General features: G+C 45.6%; 2 protein-coding genes across 3 annotated transcripts; one reads left to right on the forward strand and one right to left on the reverse strand.

Moving 5' to 3' along the window:
• Positions 1-534: 534 nt before the first annotated feature.
• On the reverse strand, positions 535-12309 carry cbarpa (CACN subunit beta associated regulatory protein a). The gene is made up of 11 exons (XM_080861155.1): positions 12192-12309; positions 11750-11939; positions 8363-8434; positions 5181-5326; positions 4918-4979; positions 4644-4806; positions 4377-4557; positions 4152-4295; positions 3609-3789; positions 2989-3193; positions 535-2910 (listed from the first exon to the last, which is right to left on the reverse strand). Exons 3-11 carry the CDS (start codon positions 8408-8410, stop codon positions 1020-1022), a joined length of 3021 nt encoding a protein of 1006 aa, XP_080717281.1. The 5' UTR covers positions 8411-8434; positions 11750-11939; positions 12192-12309; the 3' UTR covers positions 535-1019.
• Positions 12310-14948: 2639 nt separating this feature from the next.
• On the forward strand, positions 14949-23944 carry LOC308412449 (midnolin-A-like). Of its 2 annotated transcripts, XM_080906819.1 has the most exons (8): positions 14949-15346; positions 16670-17011; positions 17155-17242; positions 17333-17395; positions 19506-20048; positions 20195-20300; positions 20476-20709; positions 21493-23944. In XM_080906819.1, the coding sequence occupies exons 2-8, from the start codon at positions 16782-16784 to the stop codon at positions 21672-21674; spliced, it is 1446 nt and encodes a 481-aa protein (XP_080762945.1). In that variant the 5' UTR covers positions 14949-15346; positions 16670-16781; the 3' UTR covers positions 21675-23944. The 2 variants fall into 2 exon arrangements, with proteins under 2 accessions (XP_080762945.1, XP_080762944.1); XM_080906818.1 differs by lacking the exon at positions 14949-15346 and having other exon boundaries at positions 16461-17011.
• The last annotated feature ends 215 nt before the right edge of the window (positions 23945-24159 follow it).

Genomic DNA, 24159 nt, shown 5'->3' on the forward strand with positions numbered 1-24159 from the left:
AGACAACAAATATGGAGCTCTGTGGCATAAAAGAATCTGACTTCGCCTACCCGGCCTTCATTTTTTAGTAAGATTACTTCCATTGCTGATTTTGAGAAATGCAGTAAATCACCAAACTTTTATTTGGAAGCACACACTCCCACTGCCACACTGCCTTTCTGACAGACAATGTCGCAGGAGCTATTCCAACCTCCCGTGCCTCACAGCATCGGCTCTCCCATCACCAAACCATCTGTCTAAAAGCCTGAGAGGCTACTGTGTCACTATTTAAGCATCATCTGTCAGTCTTCCCTCAGCAGCACTCACTCCACTCCTCCCGGACACAACCTGATTGATGCACAGGGGACAGATGGCTAACAAGAATAAAAACGGGTAAAATATGAGGATGGAAAAACGCCTGCTGACTGGATTGTGCTTCCCATCTGTTTTTACTTTTAAGACATGTTCATGAAAGAGAGGGCTGCAAGCACTGAAGAATTGTTACGCTGTTTCTTTTTTTTTTTTTTTTTTTTTTTTTTCAACATGGTCAGCATTGTTCTGATACAACAGCTCACACAGACATTTAACCTCATGATGGTCGAGACAAGAAGGACACTTGAGGATATGGTTTTTAAAATGAGGGGGAACAAACGCCATCATTGTCTGTCTTCCCATCAAAGTGCTTTTTTGTAAACTGTACAGTATTCACATATGATGATGTTCGGACCTACGGTAGCATGCCAAGAATTCAGTTAAGTCTGAAAATATGTAGGTTTCCTTATGATGGGTTGAGTGCAATTCTTTATTTCTTCTTTTTTTTCCCCATGATTACCAATGGAAGGGATTATCACGCGTCACATGGGCATCACAGTGACAGCTGAGGTGTGAATGGAAATGCTTGAGCGAGAATGTACTTCCGTCCTTTTTTTTTTTCTTTTTTTTTAAGACATCTGAAACACGAGGATGTTTGAACTGTTGTGGACCCGTTTATCTGGGTGTGCGCTCTATAGACAACAGACTGGAAAACAGACATTAACAAGTTACGTGGGACTGAATCCAGGTGAGGCTGTGCGAGCCACTGTGAGCACACGCTCCGGTTCCCCCTGGCTGATCTCTGTGCTGCGCAGGCCACTGTAAAGCCTCTCTTCCACTGACACAGCTAGCTTGTCTGTCAGACTGCTCTGTGCCTGCAGGGAGACCTCTGATAGGATAGCCTGACTGCTGTTGTTGTTCTTGTTGTCAACTCTTGGGTCCATGAAGCTCTTTTGTGCAGGCACCGTGGTTACAGACTGGCAAGTTGTGCTTTCTGCTGTCTGTCTCTCTGCGGAGGCTTGGCAGCCATCGGTCTCACCAGCTGAAGCTGCACAACAAGAGCTGCTCTTTGTTGTTGCCTCGTCTCCTTCGGATGTTTTGTTGGCAGCGCTTTGTGGGGAATCCTCTGCCGCGCCTTCGTGTGATGGATCTGCGCTCTCTGCTCTTTCCTTTGCTGCCTCCTCAGAAGCCGCGACCTCGCTGGCTTCTTCATCAGCAGCACTTGCGATGCGCGAGAGGGTGCTGTGGTATCTGGTGTCCAGAGGGTAACCAGCGCTGTCCCCTCTCCTCAGCGGCGTGAACCTCTGCCTCTCCAAAGACGGGGAGTATCTTCCCCCAGAGCTCGAGCCAGGATCGCTGTATTGCTTATGTCTTTGCCACTGTTTCCGGAGGTGAACTCTGGATCGGTGCCTGGAACGTAACGGGGAGTCCTGCTGGTCGAACCGTGGGTCGTGGCGAAGGAACTCGTTAAATAGGGCGTCCGTCTTCTCATCTATGCTGTAGTCACGGCGGCGGAGACGTGTTCGGTGAGGACTGGTGGGCTGTGCGATTGTTTTCACAAGTGGAGACATCAGCTGTGTTTGCGATTCTGGAGATTTCTGAGGGTGAAGAGATTTCAGAGGTTGATGTGAATCTTGGAGGGTGAGAGTTTGGCTGCCGCTCTGTGGTTTCTCCTTTAGTTTCTCCTCTGGCTCGGTGCTGTTTGCCATCTCATCCTCCAGCTCCTCCTGAAACAGCCTGGCCTCGATGCTCTCACATACTGAACCCTTTCTACCGGAGTTGGTGAAAAACAACCTCCTCTCTGATGCCGTTTTCCCTCGTGGGGCACCGGGAGTCCCAAACAGTCGCATCTCCTCAGGGGCCCTGGATGGAGCTTCGATGGAGGCGTAACCACTGTCCATCTGAAGGAGCTTTCTGTTCCCCCCCTCACCCTCTCCCCCAGGTCCACTTCCCATCTCACTGTCTAAACCCAATGCCCCTCTGGTTCCCCCTTCCAACCCCTCTCCCTCCCCATCTCCTTCAGGCTCATCATCCAGGTCTTGGGACAAGCAACTGTCGAGGCCAGAACGAGCTCCTGCACCGCCAAGGGATGAGACGCTGTCCGCATCGCTGCGGATGGACTCCCGGTCTGTGCTGCTCTGGTCTGAGGAAGCATACAGCTCCAGAGAGGCTCGCAAGCTCCAAATTTCTCTGTACAAGGAAGGAGGCGCCTCCAGGCTCTCCTGGGGAAGCATGAAGGAAAGCGATGAGCCCAAGTCGGTCCTTTGTCTGGCTTCTGCCCCCAACACCACTTCATCTCCATCATCTGGCTCTACCTCGTTCTTTTTCCTTGCGTCTGCCATCGCACCATCTGTTTTTGCGTCTTTCCTCAACATGTCTTCAAACCTTTCCGGAATGACAGCTTCTTGTTGCATCCCAAACAACTCATCTTCGTCCGCTGACTCCAGCCCGTCTCCTCCCAATCCTGCTGCTGTTCCTACGACTGCCTCTTTCAGTGTTCCTGTTCCATTAACTGTAACCTCCTCTTGCCTCTGGGCGAGGCAGCGATCTGGTGGCAAACTGAACTCTTCTCTCCTGGTGCTGCTACCACCTACCTCCACCATGGGCTCCAGATTAAGCCTGCAATGATGGGAAAACTGTCAGACAATTCGGTAAATTGCATGGTGTTAAGTCATGGTATTATAGGCAGAGGTGTACCTGCTAAGAAAGACTGAAGATGTGGGTGCAGTTTGGGGATGAGAGAGAGACTCTGCAGAGAGTGACTGGAGGCCTCCGGTCTGGATGGGTGTATGTGGAAAAGATTCAATGGCCTCATCTCGGAGAGGAGAGGAATCGTCTTCAGTGTGATCAGTGGTTTCACTGGCTGCTCTCTGTCTCTGAAAGGGCCTTCTCTTGGGGGACCCTGTGAGAAATTCATATGATAAGAAGGTTAGCCCTTACCCACGCTTTCAGTCTTATTTCAGTCAGGGCCGCTAAAGTCAAAAGAAGCGTGATATTCCCATCAGCAGTAATACATATTTGGCAGCATGGCTCTGATCTGGGACTTTTCTGTCCATCCACATGCATACATGAGAGCACGATTCCCAGACGGAGCAGAGCATCAGTGACAACAGATCGTTATCTAAAATGATAACATTTGTAGCCACACGGGCTTCACTATCTTTGGCAAGCAGACTGGACTAACCAGGGGTCAAACCACCAACTTTAGTCATCATAACCGAGTCCAGCGTATTTGTCAGGATTGTAACTGTGACTGATTTTGTGCCCTGGCTGAACTAACCATGTCTGAGTGATCCATTTCTGTCATGCACACAAACCTTTGGCATCGAGACTTGCAGCGCGATGCGTGGTGTCAAACTTCCACCTCCTGAAGTAAGGCCCTGCCCCCTCCAGACTGGCGTGACGCCGCAGTTTGGAGAAGAAATGCAGAACTGAAGCTTGGCCCACAGTTTGACTCGTCTCGCTCTCGGCCTCTCCCCTGTCGCCAATAGCCTCCATCTGGCAGAAGAGACGAGGAGGACGGGGAGGGTGGTGGTGACACATTAAGGAGGAGCTGAAGCGGGAGAGCTAAGATGGATTGTGATGGGCAGAGGCAAAGTCCTCGGGGGACAGCAGTTTGTCATTTTGTCACTGAGTAGCAGTGATGACTGATGTCAAAGCGCATCAGCAGCTTTCAGCGCCCGTGGCAGCTGATTTTCACAGCTCTGTTAATGTTTGATGAAAGCAGATGAATCTGCACTTAATTGTATACTGTATTCCTGCCTTTTACTGAATGCAGGCTTATTTTTAAATTTTAAGACTTATTAAGACCCACCTATTTCTTTTATTCTCAGTGGGAGGTGAATAAAAGTCAAACTCACTGTCTGAGAACGTGTGTGCTGTGGTTTCATGGCTGATAAAGACTGCCTGGGCCCCTCGTCCAGGATGACGGAGTGGTGTCGGTCTCCTGGCAGACCCCCGCTGAGGCTCTGGCCCATCCAGTCAGAGACTCTCTTCTTAGCGGGCTGGAGAGAAAGAATTGAATCGCATGTTATCCTTGAGAGAGTCTGCTCCAGTGACTGAACAATGTGTGATTTCAAGCATACCTGGTAGATGGTGAGGGGTAGCTTGGGAGCTGCTGTCTCACTGATGTTTATGGTGCTGCTCTCTGTTGAGTCGCATTCCATGATGGTGAGTATTTTTAGGTCACATGGTGCCGGAGGCAGGTGAAGGTGGGTCAGCCGGGCCTTTTTCAGGTGGTGGAAGTCTCCTTCGGTCAGGGTGTACCTGAACATAAAGATTGAGCGCCTGAGCTCATGGCATCAAACAGCTTATCTAAATGATAAAAAATCCCAAGCTCAGTTGAGCTGTACCTGCGTCCTTTGTCCTGAGTCGTTTTCTCCTGTTCATAAAGTGCAGACTCATTGAAGGAGACTCTGCGGCCCGTGGACCCGGTGGAGATGAATCGTTCTGACTCTCCATCGTGACAGCTCGATGCTGAGAGGGCATCCGATTCATCGAGACGAATGGTGATTTCTGAGTGACAAAGACAACAAGGACACAGCAAGGGAGAGGAATAATGGAGTTATTGACGACAGCGGACCGAAAGAAAAAAACAAGAACGTGAAACATTTACACAGCTCTGACCTTGCGTGGGCTGAGAATCCTCAGCATAAGTGGTGTTTGTCTTCTCAGGGTCATCGCTCGCTCTGAAAGAGGCAAATGAGTTTTACTCAGATCTCTCTCGTGGAAGCAAAAACACAGCGTCACCTCGCAGCTTTCCATTTCATTTTCAGCTTTAATCCACGGCGGTCATAATCACATCGGCCCCTGTAATCCCCGAGTGCCGTCGAGGCAAGCCTGACCTGCTAGTCCCCACGCAGTGTGTCACTTTGCAAGGTAGCGCTCACCTGGAGTAGCGTCTCCCACCCATGCAGCACCGGTGACAGAAGAGGAGCAGGAGGGAGAGCAGGACCAGCATCCCCCCTGCGAAAACGCTCAGCAGCACCAACAGCAGGACATAGTTCTCTACCTGACCGGCCGACACCGGCACATCCTGATGGGAGGCAATCGTGAAAAGAGGGTGGCACGTTTGGTCAAACCTTTTTTCATTTCAGAGGGGCAATCAGCCATAACATCTTGCTTATATTAATCAAATTATTAATCAAATATTAAATCAATAAATCAAGGTTTGTTTTCAAAGTTGGATAAGTTCCATAAAATAAATATAAAGAAAATTACACCTGTTCAACTGCTTGGACGACTAGATATCTGCATTATCAATCACATGGAAGCAACTCAGTGCATTTAGGCATGTGGATGTTGTCAAAACGATCTGATGAAGTTCAAACTGAACATCAGAATAAAGAAACAAGGTGATTTTAAGTGGCCGTCGTTGCTGCTGGGGCCAGACTGCTGATCTACTGATTTTTTTCCCCCACATGATCTAGAGTTTACAGAAAGTGTTTCTAAAAAGAGAAAATATCCAAGGAGAATCGCCAGACTGATTTGAACTGGTATAAAAGCAGCAGTAACTCAAATACCCCCCTCTTTACAACCAAGCTGTGCACAAGAGCATCTCTAAACACGTCGCAGAAGCAGAAGCAGGTTCCTGTCTGCTGAGAATGGGAAACTAAAGCTACAGCTCACATGGACTTCCTGATGGTAGGATCAGAATTTGGTGCAAACCACATGAAAGCTCAAGCCTTTTCTCAACAGCTCATGTTGCTGGTGATGTAATACTGTGGGGGATATTTTTGTCCAATGAGCACCTGAGTGTTGCTGATCAAGTCCGTCTCTTCATGACCACAGTGTTTCCATCTTCTGATGGCTTCTTCCAGCAGGATAACACACCATATCACAAAAGCTCAGAGGGATCTTTGACATGTGTATGGCAAATGTGTTAACATTTACACCATGGACCCACTTTATATACATCACAGTGTAATATTAATAAGGACCATTCCACATAACGAGTAGCTTTACATTTGAAAGTTTTAGTGTAACAACCAACTTATGACACCATAACGAGAGGGTCATTTTTTTGCCATTGATTTGTTAGTCTCAATCTGAACTGAAACTCATCAGTAGTGTGCATGTCTGTTACAGCTGAGGCTGAAGAAGATGACAGAGCACACAGAAAGGCTGGGGTCACTTTACCGACTCGTGGTTTAATCCAGTGACCAGTTTAATTCATCTCATTGTTTATTAACAAATATTAGAGAAAAGTGCAAATGGAAAAGCAGTGTTAATCAAATACCAATGAAACAGTAACACTAAAGCTATTTTTGCACTTCAAGAAAAAACAAGTGTTACTGCTGACAGTAACAAGTTTAAAAATCTGAATTTCTCCCTTTTTAAGAACACAAAGCGTCTCACTAAAAACCCGTCAAACTGGTACTCTCTGTACTCTTCTCCCATTTGGGTTGCGCAACATCAAATTAATCTGCACCGCTTGTATTCACATGGCATAGCTGGAGCTCATAACTCCTTCCTTCAGAAGCACAATAAGGCACAAGCTTACATGCAGTATCTCTGTTGTTACGTTGTGTTGCAGTGAACTGGTGGCTGCACAGTTCAGAGCTTCACAGCACTGAGGGATCTCTCTCTCTCTCTCTCTCTTTGGCATTAGGCGGTCAGCTAAGCGCTGTAATATTTAATGAGTGGAATTAACACTAAAAGACTCTCTTAAGTCCCTCACAGTGATTCTTATCCAGACGCACACTTGTGTACATCTGCGTTCGTCTGATTAATACTCTGTCTTGGCTGAGTGAGCCCGTGGATGCTAATCGAAACGTCAGCGAGACCCTTAATTCAATTTCCCAGCTCTTCTCAAAGAAGGGGAAATGAGGCCTCAGCAGGCTAAAAATGGAAATCGGAGGAGGAAGAGGAGGAGGATTCCAACGCACATGAGCAATCCACACACTGCACCGAGACTTTCCTGGCTCTTCTTCCCATGTCAGCTTCAAAAAGCAGGAAAAATAATTGGTTTCTCTCCCCCCCCCCCGCATCACATGCAGAATATTCATCTGCTGCAAGTCTTTGTTTTTTTTAATTCAGCAGGAAAGTGTGACATACGGCCATTATGGAGCTTTAGAGTTAACTGTGAGGCGGAGAAGCTCCAACTTTTAGATGATGACCTTAATAGGAGCAGCAGCAAGGTTATTAAAGCAAACCCGAAGCCTGCTGCTGCCTATTTAAAGTTGTTGTCAGAAGAGCGAGCCAACCCCCAAATATATCCAGTTTACTCCGAACATGAGGCAAAGAAAAGCAACGGCCTGTTATAAAACGGCGTGTGCACGTTTGAAAGGAGCAAAAACAGCTGATTTTCACTGCCTCCACTATGCTCTCAGAGGCTCTTCAGTATGAGCCTCAATCAGTCTCAGTCAGCTTCAATCACAGGCTCAATCTAACGTCATTATCTGCTTATTAAACCAGAAAGGGCTGATGATTCATGTGAGTTTAGACCCTTTTAGGGTCCAAACGCCTAAAAATAACTATAGTAATAAAGTAGTAATAATAATGTATTTTAGTGATATTTTCTAATGTCTTCTAATGTTATATTTGCCAACTCGTCCACTGCAGACAGGAGAGAGTGAAAACCGTCCTTTATGTCACACAGAGGCTCGACCTGTCTGAGCCATTAGTCTGCCGGTATCTCGCTAGTTGCCAGGAAAGAACAAAAGCTACTTTATTACTTCAGTTTGTTAAAGATTTCAGTTCCTATTCTGGTCAAATTCGGCTTCAGTGTTTATTAACAATACAGCTCCAGATCCAGGTGACAGTAAGTCAAGAGGATGTTACCCATCTATGTCCAGCAGTAGCTTGTATTCAGTTCAAATATTGCTTTAAATTGATACAGATCAATGCTAGTGTTGGTATCAGATCGATACTAGCATGACATGCTTTAGTGATCCATCAAATCATGACACACTGCTCTCCCCTACATAAGCTGTCTTTATAAGTTGAAAGCACTGGTGTCAGTCATATTGGCCCTGTGTTTACTTGCTATTAGATCAATACTGAAATTTGCCGAGCACAGCACCAGTGGACGCACTGACCAGTTTGTGTCAAAGGTGTTGACAGTACTCACAGTGGAGCTCTCAGTCAGAGTTGTCAGAACAGGCAGATCATTGCTCATGGTAAAGGTCGGTGTGAGTGAACCCTGCAGAGGATGAGAAAGTGAAGAATGTCACACACTGAGCTGACGCTTCTTACTAGACAGCAACACAATTCCTGTTAAGTTATGCTGAAAAGTCTTAGGTGTAAACAGTGTGATCACTGGTAAGATGCGCAGTCGTTTTCTCATCGAATCCAGAACTAAGTCGGTGTGGAAAGATCCCACAAGACTGGGCTGAAACAATCATCTAGGCTGGGAATTTAACTCCACTGCAGGGTGCTCTGATCGCGCAACTTTTATAATACTGGTATACACCCTGAACACTGAAACGGGTTAGTTATCAAGACTGCAAAATAAAAATATTTGGGACTGGCTAGCCTGTTGGACAAAGGAGTTTTAAAGATATGCTAAGGATATGAAAATGTCAAAGCCCTCACTAATCATAACGTTTACAAATAAACAGTGCATAAAGTCTTGAGTAACGCCTTATTTCTTTACACATTGTTTGTTCCAATTTCAGCTGAAAACTTGACGTATCTCAGCATGGTCTGCAGAGTGTCATTAAAAATGTGAGGAAACTGGACAATTGGAGGACAAACGAAGAAGTTGCAGGACTGCAAAACTATCTACAGCAGATAAACAATGTCTGCAAGTCATGTCCTTAAGAAATGAGAAAGAAAATCCAGCAAACACATGACACAAGACCTCAAAGATCCATCTGATCCTTCAATTGATCCATCTACTGTTCACTGAAGCTTCATCAGAATGGAAACTGTTGTCACTTAGTGTGCAGGAGGTCGGGAGATAGGTAAAGCAAGTAGGGGTCGGATCCTACGCCAGCTACCGCTTCAGTCTGTTTCAGTATATCGCTGCACCTATTTCCCATTTTCATACCAAAACCAAAAGAAATGAAGGGTGACTCAAGACTTTTGCACGGTAGGATAAGCCTCTGAGCCACATAACTCTACTTTATAACCATCCAAAACACCTGAGAGAGCCACAGCATTGTACAGCGTGATGTGCTCTTGTTTTACAGTCAGCATATGGCAGAGTTTATTTTAAATACCACATACATCAGTGCTGTAAAATATTAATGAGAGCACCCAGAGAGTATTAATGCACAGCTGAAAATAGTACCCGACAAATGGGCCATTTAAAACCACTATTGTAATTCTGTCTCGCAGAACTCACAACTTATGCGTCATCACATCTCACTTGCACGCACAGATGTACTCGCAGCCGTATTTTTACCACAGGATGTTATCTGTTGTCATGTCCACATCAAATGAAAGACCATTTGAGAATGGCACAGCAGCAATGTGCAGCTACATCTTCATATCATTAGGGTGATGATTGTTACTCATTGCCTGGAAATAATTTGGGGATGCGTGTGCGGGCTGATGGTTTGGCAGAGAACCTGATAGTTCAGCTTTAATGTCTTTATAAGATGAAGATGCAGACCACGGCTACAGTGCATTTGTGGTGCGTCACGCCATCAGAGCTGTTTCTGAAAGCTGGCATTTTGACAATTTGAGCCGGACTTTGTGGTAATTATAGATAAATGGCACACGGTGGGGTTTTAAGGCGGCAAAGGAATCCAAAAGCGAGGTTTCTGAAGAAACTGAAAAGATGAAAAATATGGAAATCTACAGAGTTCAATATTGCTAAAAACCCTGGCTCCGGTGCTTGATGCTGCAGACTTTTAGGCTAGAAAATGCACTCCAGCAGAATCTTCTTTTGAATTCCTCCTGGAGCTCATCCACTCCCCTCAAACTTGAAATACGCTGGTTAGTAATGAAGGCTGTCTGCATACCAGCAGCCACAGATCATGGAGATAACATGAATTCATCAGACTTTAATAACCTCCAAAAACAAGTCAGCTGAACTGGATATTGCAAAACTGGAGTAATTCCCCTTTAACATCCCCAAGAATGTAAGCCTGACAGTTGACTGGGTCGACTGCTTTGCTGAGATTAGCTGACATCCACCGAAATGGCACAAAACCCCTCACAAATGTCTCTCAGCTAAAGCTCCCAAACATCTGCTCACATCTGGTAAACTAACCTCTCCTGCAGAAAGGTGCGAGCAAAGGAAGACGAGCTGACACCCCATTAATATTTACACAGAGTTCAGCTTGTGTAACATCGGCTCAAGACCGCATTCTTCAAGCATGCTGATAACACCGCCGCACATTCCCTCACCATGTGAGAGCCATATTTTATGTAAGAGCTCATACAAACCAACAAGCTCGAGGTAACTATGATGTGAACGCAGCTCTGAATTGAGGCGAGAATACGCACAGACACACACGGCCCATTCTTCTGCTGTCGAATTATCTTCAGTGAACGCTTGGCACTTGTCAAAATGTGCTTGAGAGCAGTCGGGGTATGGTGGGGGGACCTTAATCACTGGTGAGATGTACACTGAGGGGGACACGGGTCTTCTTTATGTGGGCAAAAAAGCAGATCCCCATAACAGACATGAGGATTTCAACTCAGGAAGACACAATTTTGAGATGGAATGAGGTTAGAGTGAGCATTTAATGGTCTCTCTCTCTCTCTCTGTGTGTGTGTGTGTGTGTGTGTGTGTGTGTGTGTGTGTGTGTGTCTTGGAGGGTTTCCACCACGCTGGGATCAGGCAAAACCAGAACAGATAATTAATTAGATTAATTATAACTCCAGATGTTTTTTTTTTCAGAAACCATCTGTCTTCTTTCTGCTGATCACGTAACAGTCAGTCATAAACTTTGGATGATGGTTTTAAAATGTATCCTTGAAGGCACTCTTGCATTCTCTGTGTATTCAATTATTACATCCAGACAAATCCACGGGGCTCTTTTAAACTAATTTCACAAATTAAGTCAAGTCTAATTATTAACATATTTATTAAAATACTGGATTGCTTGAGTTTTAGAAGCTGGACAGACCGTGAATCTCCAGTCAGGCTTGGAAAATGTCATTATTGTCGTTATTATCATGATCTTTTAAAAAATAATTTTCGGTGCTATAGTATTAGTAATTGTAACCTAGTAGCAGTGCATCAGCTTCACCATCATTTTGTCGGTAAATACTGAAGCTGAAGTTTAAAACACTGACCCCGACTGGTGGCAAAAAATATAACCTAATCCAACGCGTGCGTGCGTGCGTGCGTGCGTGCGCGTGTTAGTCCCAGGGTCTGAAGTCATGTTAGAATGTAACATCATCTCTGACGACGTCTTGGTGTACTTTATGTCACGGTAATGGAGCGGATGGTGTCACTTTCATAAATACTGTCCGGACTAAGGAGCAAGGGGGGCGGGTAATGGATGTCAGTCTGACATGTGACTGCACGATGATGTGCTCCAGATGTGATGCATCTTACGGTCTATACAGGCGTTGTTGACGGTGCTTCGCTCCGCTCTGTGGGGCCCGACTACAGCGATCCGCTGCAGCCGGCGGCGCTCAGCAGCCTCAGCATCAGCAGCAGCAGCAGCCTCGGCAGCATCTTCCCCTCTCCTCCGAAAACCCGCGGATCAGGACAGCCCCATATCTCTGCGACGTCTGATCTCAGCCTGCGGGGAATAAATCACGATTAGTCACCCAGGAGCCTTCATGTGCCGGACACGCTGGAGTGTGGGGGCTCAGCTGAGGACCCGCGCCTCAGACATGCCCCAATAAATCAGATGCTGCGATCTAGAGTCGGCTGTGTCACCTATCCCACCTATTACATAATGAAATAGTACCACATTAAACCGTGAGCACAGCTGTAGGTCCGTGTAACCTGATCAGTGTGTGTGTGTGTGAGGCGCAAGGATCGGACTCACCCGGCTGTAGACTCCGTTTGAAGCGGTCCACCGGCAGCCTGCCCCGTCTGCATACTTTAATTTGGGCTTCAAATAAAGACTGTAGTTATGAATGAAGCCACACGCGATTAGACACACCCACCGCCCGCTCCCGACGCACCACGTGACAGGCACTGACGACGACGGTGGTGGTGATGGTGGTGATGATGCGAGATGGAGGAGAAAACCCGTCCTCATTCACACCAGCTGCTCATGAATGGTATCTACTGAGAGGGAGAGGGAGGGAGGGGGGGATCAGTAATTATCTGAGCCATATATATATATCGATGCAGATGTTTAAATAAGTCACTGAAATATGCCCAAGTTTCCCTTTTTGCAGTGTTTGAGTCTGTGTCCTATAGCAGGAGCAGACGGATCCCCTTAAAACGTTTTTTTTTTTGTAATCTCATGTTTAGCCACGTGGTGGCAGCGTTGCACTGCTGTTTTTTCAATGTTTTGTTTGACTTAATTCATTTTAATTTGTTTTGTTTGTTTCTGTCTGGGTTTTGTTGTTGTTGTTGTTGTTGTTGTTGTTGTTGTTGTTGTTGTTGTTGTTGTTGTTGTTTTTTTGTTTTTTTTTTGGGGGGGGGGGGGGGGGGGGTTGCAGAAATAAAAACTGGACGATCTGCTTGCAGGTTTTGTCCAGATGGTCCAGGGAAAAAACAGCTAAATAAAGCTTCATTTCACTCTAATTCAATAGAGTTAGTCCATCTAAAAAGTGAAAGCTGCTGCACATTTGGATTCTAGTGAGGATGCTTTTCTGCAGAAAGAATTTATCTGCCCTCCTTTTCATGTTGCTCTTAATCTGTGATGTTTATTGTTTGGGTGCATTTGGCTAAATATGGCTAAGTTAACCCACCTCCGTAAGAGTGCTTGCAAATGATTTGAATCCATCTGCTAGTTTAAGGTTTTGTTGTTTACATGACCCTTTTTTTTATTGTTGTGCTTGTCTCTGTTTTCGCATCATATAGGCTACAAACTGCATATTGCATCTGCACCCACAATGGAATCCACAGTTTGCAGCTCTAACCTCTGCAGTGTGCACTCCTTGCATGATGTTTTGCACAAACAGAAAATGCCTCAGCACCAAAATGAATAGATGTGTAACCTGTGCCTCTATGAAAACAGGAAACAGGGGGGCACTTAGACATCCGAAGAGCTATTTTTGGGTTGTTGTTGGGTTTGTTTCCCCCGCCTCTCCGAAAACTTTCGAGAACTGGTTCAAAGCTGAGCGACAGAAATAACCACACGTGACAAGTGATTTAATTCAACTTGGGAAATCAGTTCAGGGTGACTGAAATCACCAAAATGTATTTATTCAGTGGCGGTACACATTAATGTGTTGGGCACAGGAAACTGTGACGGTGTCCTCTGCCACCGGTGACTAAGCTGCTACGGTCTTAAATGTGTTCTCTCTTTTCTTCCAGGTCACTTTTTTGGAATATATTAATCTCCTCAAACCCTTTTTCCATTAACAAGAACCTAATTACTCAAAAAGCCAGAGAGAGCTCTTCCCTTGAAATGTAAATACACTTTTCATTATATACAATGAGGCACAGTGGATAAGGCCAGATAACCCTAATTATATGGAGAGACTCATCATGGACATGAGTTTTTCTTATTAAAATAAGAAAAATGTATAACTTTCTCTGCCGCATATGAGAGTATCAGTATCCTGATAAATAAAGAATAAGACAGCATTCATGTTGGAACAGCATCTAAAATTATTGCAGAAAAGAGGAAATTCTACTTTTTTTTAATGTTTTCCGCATATCAAAGCTGTTAAAGTATTACTCAGCGGACGTGACAGATCTCAGAGGGAACGGCACGTGTGGAGCGCTATCTTTGTAACATGGTGATTGTTTTGGATAATAATTAATGAACAAGTTGCACGAGTAGGGAAGAAAAATGAATATAGCAAAGTGGCTCAGTGCCAGATCTGTAACACTGGCCTTTGAGTACAATGTGTTAGACATCTTTGGATTTTCCAGCTTTTTTTAGTTCTATCTCTAATCTGTACTAGGAAGACTGTATTACGCCTCCTTTCACAGGCTACACTGTCACCATTTACACATGATCACAGTACACTGGAACTGACTTGCCTCACAGTAAGCGTGGGTGTACTTAAAGGGAACTAAGGCATATGTTAATAAATGCTTTGGAAAGGTGGAGCTACAAATCAACAAAGACTCAATGGTTTTAAACGAGATCTGCTCAGTGCGTGGTGTTTTGTGATTCTACTTGTCACTTTTGTTCTTGTAGTTTTAATAGTTATTTCTTTGCATCTTAATCTCCTTGATCTTATTGTGCTGTGTCATAAAACGGCAACAACAGATGAATGAAACAAACAGTAGTGCCCTCTTTCTTTATTGCGTTCTTATTAGTGGTGTCTAAAAGCTACATTCCATCTAGATTTTCTTAGCTGATCAGTGAGGTCTTTGTTAAAATATTTCAGATAAAATTCGTCACATACGACTGTTTTATCTAAAAAAAAAAATTCCAGGAAATACAAGGGGTAAATCAGCCTGCCAGGGAACTGAAACATCTGGGAAATGATGCCAGGAGAGGCCGTGTTGGGGTGGGAGGAATGAGAAAGAGAGGATGGACGCAGTGGGTGTGTGTGCGTGTGTGTTCTTGGAGGGCTGACGTCAGAGCTGCGTCTGTGCATGCTCCGAAGAGCAGGACATCCTGTGGAATTGTTTTCTGTGAGGCCTGAAGAATGTAAAGCAGCGGCCTCTCTCATCTCACTCCTCTCAGCAAAGCGCTGGAGTGAACGGAGAGAAATACGAGGAAGAAAAAGAGGAGGAGGAGGAGAACGCAATCTCCAAAGGGAGGTCAGATCCTCCATGAAAATATCACTGGAACATGAAGTTCAGGGAGTTATTTAAAGGAGAAAAGATCAGGGAGAGGTCAGCATGGGATTCCTTCTAAATTCCAGTGAAGTCAGCAGTGGTTAAAAAACTGGTTTTCCTGTGCATAAACTTCTCGTATCAGTTATACAAGGCACAGAGAGAGCTCGGTGACTGCTGAAACAGTTATGCAAAGGAAACCAGAGGAGAACAGCAAGGGATGCCGAGGTTTTTCAGGCAGAAAAGACGTGATGAAAGAAGCTCTGCATGTCTGCGTTTGGGAGAGAGGTGAGTGAGGGTGTGAGGTGATGCAGGTCATGTGGAAGTGCAGTGACGCAGGCTGTAAAACGGGGGTGCTGTGGGTATGGTTATTTTTAGCCACCGTGAGGAGACACATATGAGCTCCATTTCTCTTCACTCCTCGGCTTCATACGTCACTTTACTCCAAGCCAGTCCACTCGGCTGTGCATCACATGACAGGTGCAGCCTCGACCAGACCAGAGATGGGCTCTCTGTGAGCGCTCATCCCACTGATTGAACGGTGAAATTCTACTTCATTGCTAAATGCGAGAAACATAAGAATAAATGGTTGATTATCCCTGTATGATGTATGTTCTTACCCTGATATCAGATTCTTGGAGGCTTTTACTGACATACCTCAGGTAGAGCAGGTCATCCACTAATTGAAAGGTTGGTGGTTTGATCCCTGACTGCTCCAGACTATGTGCCAAAGTATCCCTACGCAACATACCGAACCCCAAGTAGATCTCTGATGTGCTCATCAGACTATAGATGTGTGTCAATGTCAGATAGAAAACACTTCGCTGTAGAAAAACCCCCTGCAGGAATGGGTGAATGAGGCATGTGGTATAAAATGCCTCAAGTGCATCTGCAGAGTAGAAAAGCACTATGTAAGAACCAGTCTGTTTACCATTTCTCTGAATGCTTTCTTTCCTCAGAAAAATATGTATTTTTAAAACTTTAGAAAAGTTGTTAGGGATACTTTTGATTATGCTCATGTTTTAATCAGCTCAAAGTTCTCAGGTTTTCATGAATCCACGTGTTTGACTCCACTGCATGTCGGTGAGGATTTTCTGTGCCTTTCATGCTGTAGGAGCTTCCAGCTCCTTAAAGGTTTTGCATAAAAATAGGCGACGCTGTTTTCATGCCAAGGAGTGGGTGTTTAACAAAATAGTCACCTCCTTAGAGGGATGCAGTGTCATCGCGGGGGGTCAGAACTAACCCCCCTGCCGGTACAGAAGCATCTCTGGTATAATCTTTTAATAACGTGAAGAATCCCCAGAGTTTAAATCTTAAGAATTACTACAGTCGGATGTTTTTTTGTGATTCTGTACAAAATGTGCACTGCGGATTGCGTCATTTATGAATGGCGAGTTGGGTGAAAAAAAGCCACGTGAAGCAGAGCTCCTTCAGATTGGGCAATGAAGCCTTCGTAGTCTTGTGTCCCTCTCCGATTGGTTGTGATGGGAAGTGGGCGGGCCTCGGCCTGCCAGGGGTCGGGGTGTATTTTCACGCTGGAGGAGTGGAGCTGCGCTTGTCAGAGACAGAAAGAGGAACTGGTGTGCAGTCTGCGGCTTGTCGTGGTTTCAGGGATGCTTCACATCGAGGAGCAGTGACGACCCGAGCACAGGAGCCCCGCAGCGCGTCGCTTCAGGTCATCCCAGCGACCAGAGCCCGAGTTTAAAGCAGCCAGTGTTCGTGAATGGAGCAGCAGCAGCGGGGTCTCTGTAGCGTCACCGCCTTCCAGTGTGCAAGCCGCGGGGCCGGGGTCTCCAGCGGCCAGTCCTCCATGCGTCTGTGCATCACCTCCACGGCCGGCAGCCCGGTGGAGCTGACCGTCCCCCGGGGGGAGACCGTGGAGGCCCTGAAAGCGCGCATCTCCCAGAAACTCAGACTGCACACGGACAGGATCGTACTCCTGCATAAAGACAGGTGAGTTGTTGCTTTACCCTGCATGCTGTGCACTTCCGGGAGTTTAGGTAAAGCAATTACGTTTAATCCGCGTATTTGATGCGTATGTGGGGTTTCTCCCCCCGGTTTGACCCATTAAAGCTGATTTATGTATTATAAATTAGGCACCTGACTGCAGGGACGCTCCTGGACCAGGGTGTAACAGATGGCAGCAAACTGACTCTGGTCCCAGTCATCGAAGCTGGTTTACTGGTACGTAAACTAATGCACATCTTAGACTGGCTGTTCTGTAACTTTGACGCACACATATAATCAGACTGTTTATTATATTGTGCCGCACAGTGCTCGACTACCAGGGCTGAAAGGACTGTTATGGATGTGTTGGAAAGTTTAACAGAAGTCCAGGTGAGCGTTTTAATTCTTTCTCACTGTATGCTTGAAGTAAACACTAGAAACTACCGTTTGCATGTAATAATATTGCTATTATATTATTGCATGCACCCATTTCATTAAATACAGCTTATTAGTTCTCGGTCGGACTCTATTTTGCCTTCCAACCTGTCTTGATTCTTCACGGCAGGAAACTCAGAGACTTTGGTTTATATTAACATCATAGCCCCACACAGATACATCCATGAACTGAATCTCCTGTCCACCACATCCTAAAGGTGCTCTACTGGTTCTAAAGGTGCCTGTGGAGGCCATTAGAGAGCAGTTCAAGAAACCAGAATGAGATCATTTCAGCTTTGATGTGTTATCCTGCTGGAAGCAGCCACCAGAACACGCTACACTGGTAGTTATAAAGGGATGGACATGGTCAGCAACAATACTCAGGTAGACTGTTGTGTTTTAAGGGTGCTCAGCTGATAATAAGGGGGCACAAAGTCGTTGCCCCACCAGCAGCCTGAACTATTAACACAAGGCAGGATGGATCCACGTTTTCCTGTAGTTTGCACCTAATTCCTTCTGTAACTGCTGAATGTCTTCTGTTGTCCAGTCTTGGTGAGCCCGTGTGATCTGTAGCCTCAGTTTCCTGTTTTTAGCTGACAGGAGAGCCACCCAGTGTGGTTTTCTGTTACCGTAGCCCATCTACTTCAAGGTTCGACGTGTTGTGCTTTCAGAGCCTATCTTCTGCATACCTTGGTTGTAACAAGTGGTTATTTGAGTTCCTGTTGCCTTCCTATCAGCTTGACGCAGTAAACAAGGCTTCTTTTTTTTGCCTTTCCTTCCTTCCGCACTCTGATGCTCGTCTTGACCATGCCGACATGCCTAAATGTGTTAAGTCGCTGTCGAGTGATTGTCTGATTACATATTTGCATTAACAAGTCGCAGAACAGGTGTGCCTAACAAAGTGGCTGGTGGGTGTACAGTCTATGGTAGAAACCGGTTGAATGCATGAATGAGGCAGAGAAACGTATTAAAAACCCTTTAAAAAAATCAATCAATAATTACTCGTCTAAAGACCAAGTTCGGAGGTGCATAGTTTTGGCTACACACACGTCATTCAGCCTGTAATTATCAGGATTTCCATCTTACTTTTACTTTTTATTTCAGTATTACTGTACTCGTAAAATGAGGACTGACCTGTACACATATAGAGTCCTAATAATAGCACAAAAACAACTGCACTTTTCTTTTCTGTACTGAACACAAGCAGCAAACATTCACAGACAGTCAGGGTGGAGAAATGTAATCCTATCTATTTATTATTACAATATTACAGTTTAGGAAAGAAGGGGTGGGGGTGAGACTTCAGGGGGAGGAATGCTGGAGCCGTTACCTGTTCCTCTTTCTACCCCCCAGTCCCTTCTTTACTTCCCTTTTTTCTTTTATTATTTTTGTCTTTATCATCACAGCTGTTTCTCATACTTGCTGTCTTTTCTCACAATATGCTGATATCTTTGTCCATCTGTTCTCTTCCTTCTTCTTCATGACGTGTCGCTTCTTCTCTTTCTCTTTATTTATCATTTTCTCTTCCTCTTTCTCCTTTTGAACTTTCTTTTCCATCCTTTCCGGATCCTCTGCGTTGCAGCAGTATATTTTACATTCTAGTAAACTTTGAGCCACTTCCAACAAGTCTTTAATATGAAGTTTAAAAAAAAATAAATAACTTTAGACAGCGTATCTGGCCTTCATCTTGCACCCGTCCACCTCTTCAAATAATTTCTCACGCTTCTCTTTTTCCACATCCTGCGCTGTCCTGCTCTATATTTCATCTTTGTGAGACAAGAGTTCACTTACTTTTCCCAGCCTGCGCTGTGAGTGATTGTTCAATAAAGATATATATTTTTATGTATCCTTTATTCAACCAGGTTAGGCCCACTGAGGTCAAAGATCCATTTTACAAGAGAGACTTTGCAACATAGATGCATAAAAACATGAGAAATTCATGGGAAACATCCATGAATTTCTCATGGTTTTCTTGGTTATCAGTGTATTGTGGTTTCAGATAACTGTGCTGTAAACTGATAGCACCGGGAGAAGAAGAGTGAAACTTTCCTGTCTGTCCCTGCAGATTAACGACTTCCTGTCTGGGCGCTCACCTCTGAACATTAACCTTGGAATCGGTGCCCACGTGATGTGTGTGGAGCTCCAGCTGTCGGCGCAGGACGTGAAGGAGCTGCTGCTGGACTCAAAGGCTCACGGCAGCAATGCGCAGACGGCCAGCAGCACGAACCACCCTCACTCTGCCTCGGCGTGGACCTCCACCACTGGACCTGCTACCACATCAGCTTCACAGGCCTCATCTGCAACTCCATTCTCTGTTGACTCTTTGTCCTCGTTTCAGTTTAACACTCAGGGAGCCAGAACTTCACTGAACTCACAAAACCCTTCGGTTCCATCCAGTAGCGTTCCTGCCACAAACTGCTGTAATCCCTCTTCTCTGCTTAATTCCCACTCTGAGCACGGATCTCCGCACGCTCCTTCTCCTCTTTTGCCCTGTGGTTCTCCACATCCGGGTTCTCCTTTGCGAGCGATTGCACCGGTCTGTTCAGCCGGTCCCATCGGCTCCAGCCCGGCACCCCTGAGCCCCACAGCAGCCTCGACCTTCACAGAGGTTAGCCACACACACTCTAACGCAGAAGTCATCCACGTTAACGCGTAACCGAATTTTCACAATAGTCTTTTTGAATTTAAATTAGTGAGAAAAGAATATTTTATTACTCAGACTTATTCCTTAAGGTGGATATTTGTCCCTTACAGAGTAATGCTGATGCTTCATCCACTGCACAGCTGCCCAATCCTCCAGGAGCTGTCATAGAGAGTTTCGTGAGACACTCACCTGGCATCTTCTCTGGGACTTTCTCTGGTACGTCTGATCTGGACACTGCTCAGCAGTTTTTGTTTGGTCTGATTAACATAAACCAGTGATGTTTCCTAGTGTTGCAACTATAAGGGCACTCTTTCTAATCTAATGACCTTTTGAATAGCTGTTTTTAGGAAAAGTAGAGAAAAAAGTAGTAATGACTCCTCTATCCTCTCAGGCACCCTGGCCCCTTGCAGTCAGAGCGGTTTCAGTCATCCTCGACGTGGTGTCGCCATTATTCTCCAGATCCTCAACGACCTCCTCAGAGCCGCCTACCACCACCAGGGGGCTCCAGTTCCTCATCCTCTACACCGCTGTCCTGCTCAAGGCGCTGAAGTCAGCCCGCTGCTCACAGCAGAAGAGCCCAGACCACCAGCGATGCAGAGGACAGAGCCCCTCTGCGGCGCTCCAGGTCAGCTCAAGCTAATATTATTTTGGAAACTCGGAGAGCATGTCATCATCACACGCATGTAAATGCATGCAAATACTGGAATAGTGTGCATTTTAGAAATCAGGACAGGGAAATGGAAACAAAAACAATAAAAAAGGAGACTGTTTATGGCCCCCAGAGAATAAAACGCGCTCGTGTTTCTGTGCTGCGTCATATTTAGTCACGCAGCACTTGTGCAGCAGTTACACGGGCCTGCGTGAGTATAAAGACTATTACAGTCTTAACAGGCGGTGTTAACGACAGCGCATCCACGAGCGTTTACGCTTCCTTATTAGGCTGCGATTCTCTCGTGCTGACGGGGTTTCTCGTGGATTTGTATGTTTGCATTAGAGCTGAAAATATGAGGAAATCAAGCAGAGCAGTTGCCTCGCAGCTTGTCTGTCAATCACTTCTACATAGTTAGGTGCTTTTCTTTCACCTCATAGCTGAGGAAACTTTGAGGGTTTTGACAGGTGGTGGAACAAGACGAAGCATCTGACAGCTGCAGCTTTAGAAAATTCAACTAGTCGTGTTTTTACTGCGTCAGAGAAACAAACTGATTCTGGGTCGGAGCTTCGGGAGGTCGTCTTGACCACGTCTGCGTGTTATTGGCTGATTGGATGTTTGCATTAATGAGCAGACATATAAATTAAGCCTGACAAAGTGGCTTTTGAGTGTATTTCTTATGACCAATGCAGTAATTAATGGCGGAGAGCACACCTTAACATTCACGTGTCTGACCCATTTCTTTCTTCTTCTCTGTAGGTGACGTAGCCCACGAGGGTCCCGTCGTGCACTCGTCCACAGAGGAGAATCAAACGCTGCACTGTAAGCTAGAGCACCTCCAGCTCCTGATGCACGAGAGGCGTCTACGCAGGAGGGCTTGCAAGACCTCGCGCCTCTCACAAGGCTCTCATCCGTACCAGAAGCGCCACCATCACCCCTAGTCTCTGAATGTAAAAAGACCCGCTCACTATGATAGATACCAGAGCTGACCTTGCCGTACAGGGCTACGGAAAAAAAATGAGCCTTTGTTAGTATTTTTCTACTATCTGAAACTATACGTCTAAATGTTGTGGCTTTTTCTGTGATGTGTAATCTGAGTCTGTCCTTCAGTGACTGCAGCTCCGGCTGTTGCAGTATGTAGCACGTGTCACATAGATTTCCCTGTTGGTGTTTTACTCTACGTACTCTGATGCCTTAACTGTACATGTTTTGAATGTAAGACTGTGTTTCGTTCCATGCAAGCAATGTTTCTTGAAAATATCTTATTTATGAAATAATAGGAAGCAAAAAAAATATGCAAATAATAAAGGGAAATAATACAAAATCTGAAAGCGTTTATGAGTGGAGCCTGTTCTTTTTAAATGAAGAATATAATGTTGCCTTCGTCTGTTAAACTGGATTTTTGTTGGGTTTTTTGGGGATAAAAATGTCTCAGCCTTATTCTACTGATCGTCCTTTCTGTTTGGTTGTCACAGCTGCTCTTGTATCTGTGATCAGGAGATATGTGTGGTGAAGATGAATGATCTACTTCTAGATTAAATGCTACGTGCTTTGTCTTGATGCGTGCTCAATCATCCAGGTGAGAACAACTGAACTGAATGCCGTTTATAAAGCTGGGAACACCTGCAGTCGGCACACTGGGTCAACAGAAGCAGCCTTCCAGGTTACTCTGTGACCTCTGTGCTTTGTCGCTTTTCATTATTAATAGCCGCATGAGTTTCAGAGAGGTGATGCCATCTCTCTTCGTGGAGCAGAGGTTTCAAGAAAATCTCAGTGATGCTGTAAAGCTGAGCATTACGATTTAAAATAAAACTGAAATATTGGTTCTCCTCGACAGTAACGCAGGAAGTAGAACGTGAGCACTGATGTGCAGCCAACCAAGACTCCTTACACTTCTTCCATGACAGCAACTGAACATTTCAAACTGTTTCGAGCGGGCCGTTAAAGACAAGCATAGCGTAGGGTCTAAAACGTGATGCTTGAGATACCAGAATTTGCGTGAATAACTATGTGACTTGTTAAAGCTATGACTGGAATCTTAAGAGGCACTCCAATGAGTACTTTGTGAAAAATGCCATAAATTGAAGCGTTCGCCTCTCTGTAGCCAGCGTGTCTGATGCTGAGCTCACAGGATGCAAATCACAGCGGCAGAACATGAAGCTGTTCGAGGTGAGCTGAAACATCTGTGCCTGCCTTCGCTGCTGACGTGCAGACAAACACGAAGCCTTGCTCGGGTGTAGCCTGTGTGATCTGCAAGCTGAGAAGCGTGTGGAAGCTCACTCGTTCGGCTATCAAACGACGATCAGCACACAGCTGGGGACTGCAGCGCGAATGCTGGCGTTGTTTTCGGTGCAGCTCTGTTGATCGTGATCACGGAGTGTGCAGCTGCAGCAGCAGCACGCCCGGCGCCACATATCAGACAGCACACGGCTGCTCGTCCTGAATCCTAAAGAGCGCCTGTGCTGCAGATTCGGCGCTACAGGCACAGTCGGCCATGATAGTGTAGCCTACACACTGCCTGCCCCGATGAATTCATTTTGGCGGTATCGATCCAATGATTTACAAGAAAGAGGATGAAACCCTTTCCCTGCACGCTGATCTATTCCTTGTAGCGCTGCAAGGACGTTGCAGATCAAAGCTATGGGTTTTCGAGCCTCCTACACAGACGTTCATTTCTCTCTCTTTGCCTCCCACACACACCATTCAAACACACTGCATCGCTTAGGCGTGCATGTGCAGATAAATCTTCCTCCCACACAGACAAACAGGACTTCGGCCCCACACACCTGACCGCCATCGTGACTCACGCAAACAAAGCACTCGAGGCGTGCAAAATAAACACAGTTGAATCATTTTCTCCGTTAACTACATATGAAAGCGACTTGCAGTTATGACTGGCATTCATCTGACTGCACTCAGTGGTTTTAATTGTGCTACCACGCTGTTATTTTACTGTGCTTGAAAACAAAGCATCTCTGGAATGATTATTAATCTGGTTTCTGTTTAAGGCACAAATATACGCGGATACTTTCAGTTTAATGTGTTTGGAGGCCACTGGCAGGAGGACATTTCTACATCTATATTTTTGGTTGCGAAGTCAAATCAGATACAAATTATTATTCAAATCAGAGTACGGTAATCTGTGCTGCTAGGAAAACTACTTGGAGATGAAAAAGCCCAGAAGTGACTGATGGGTTCAAGGGCATCAGGGATCGGCTCTGAGTACCTTGTGCTTTGCAGGGGGATACAGCTGCCAGGCAGGAGGACTTCGTGGATGTAGTGGAAGAGGAAATGCAGGTGAGCTGTCTGATAATGGAGAATGCTAAAGATAGATTGAGGCGGAGGCAAATGATCCGTTGTGGCGACCCCTAAAGGCAGCAGCCGAAAAACGAAGAGGAATTAAATGCGGCCCAACCTAAGAGCACT

The sequence above is a fragment of the Rhamphochromis sp. 'chilingali' genome (assembly GCF_963969265.1).
Source record: "Rhamphochromis sp. 'chilingali' genome assembly, chromosome: 16".
NCBI lineage: Eukaryota > Metazoa > Chordata > Actinopteri > Cichliformes > Cichlidae > Rhamphochromis > Rhamphochromis sp. 'chilingali'.

Bases quoted from the DNA above. Each gene is read 5' to 3' on its own strand.
- cbarpa (XM_080861155.1), bottom strand. From the start codon at position 8,410: ATGAGCAATGATCTGCCTGTTCTGACAACTCTGACTGAGAGCTCCACT. The intron at 4,296-4,376 runs GTATGCTTGAAA...CTTTCTCTCCAG, and splicing joins TACCCCTCACCATCTACCAG to CCCGCTAAGAAGAGAGTCTC. The intron at 2,911-2,988 runs GTACACCTCTGC...CCATCATTGCAG, and splicing joins TCTTCAGTCTTTCTTAGCAG to GCTTAATCTGGAGCCCATGG.
- LOC308412449 (XM_080906819.1), top strand. From the start codon at position 16,782: ATGGAGCAGCAGCAGCGGGGTCTCTGTAGCGTCACCGCCTTCCAGTGT. The intron at 17,012-17,154 runs GTGAGTTGTTGC...ATTATAAATTAG, and splicing joins GTACTCCTGCATAAAGACAG to GCACCTGACTGCAGGGACGC. The intron at 17,396-19,505 runs GTGAGCGTTTTA...CTGTCCCTGCAG, and splicing joins AAAGTTTAACAGAAGTCCAG to ATTAACGACTTCCTGTCTGG.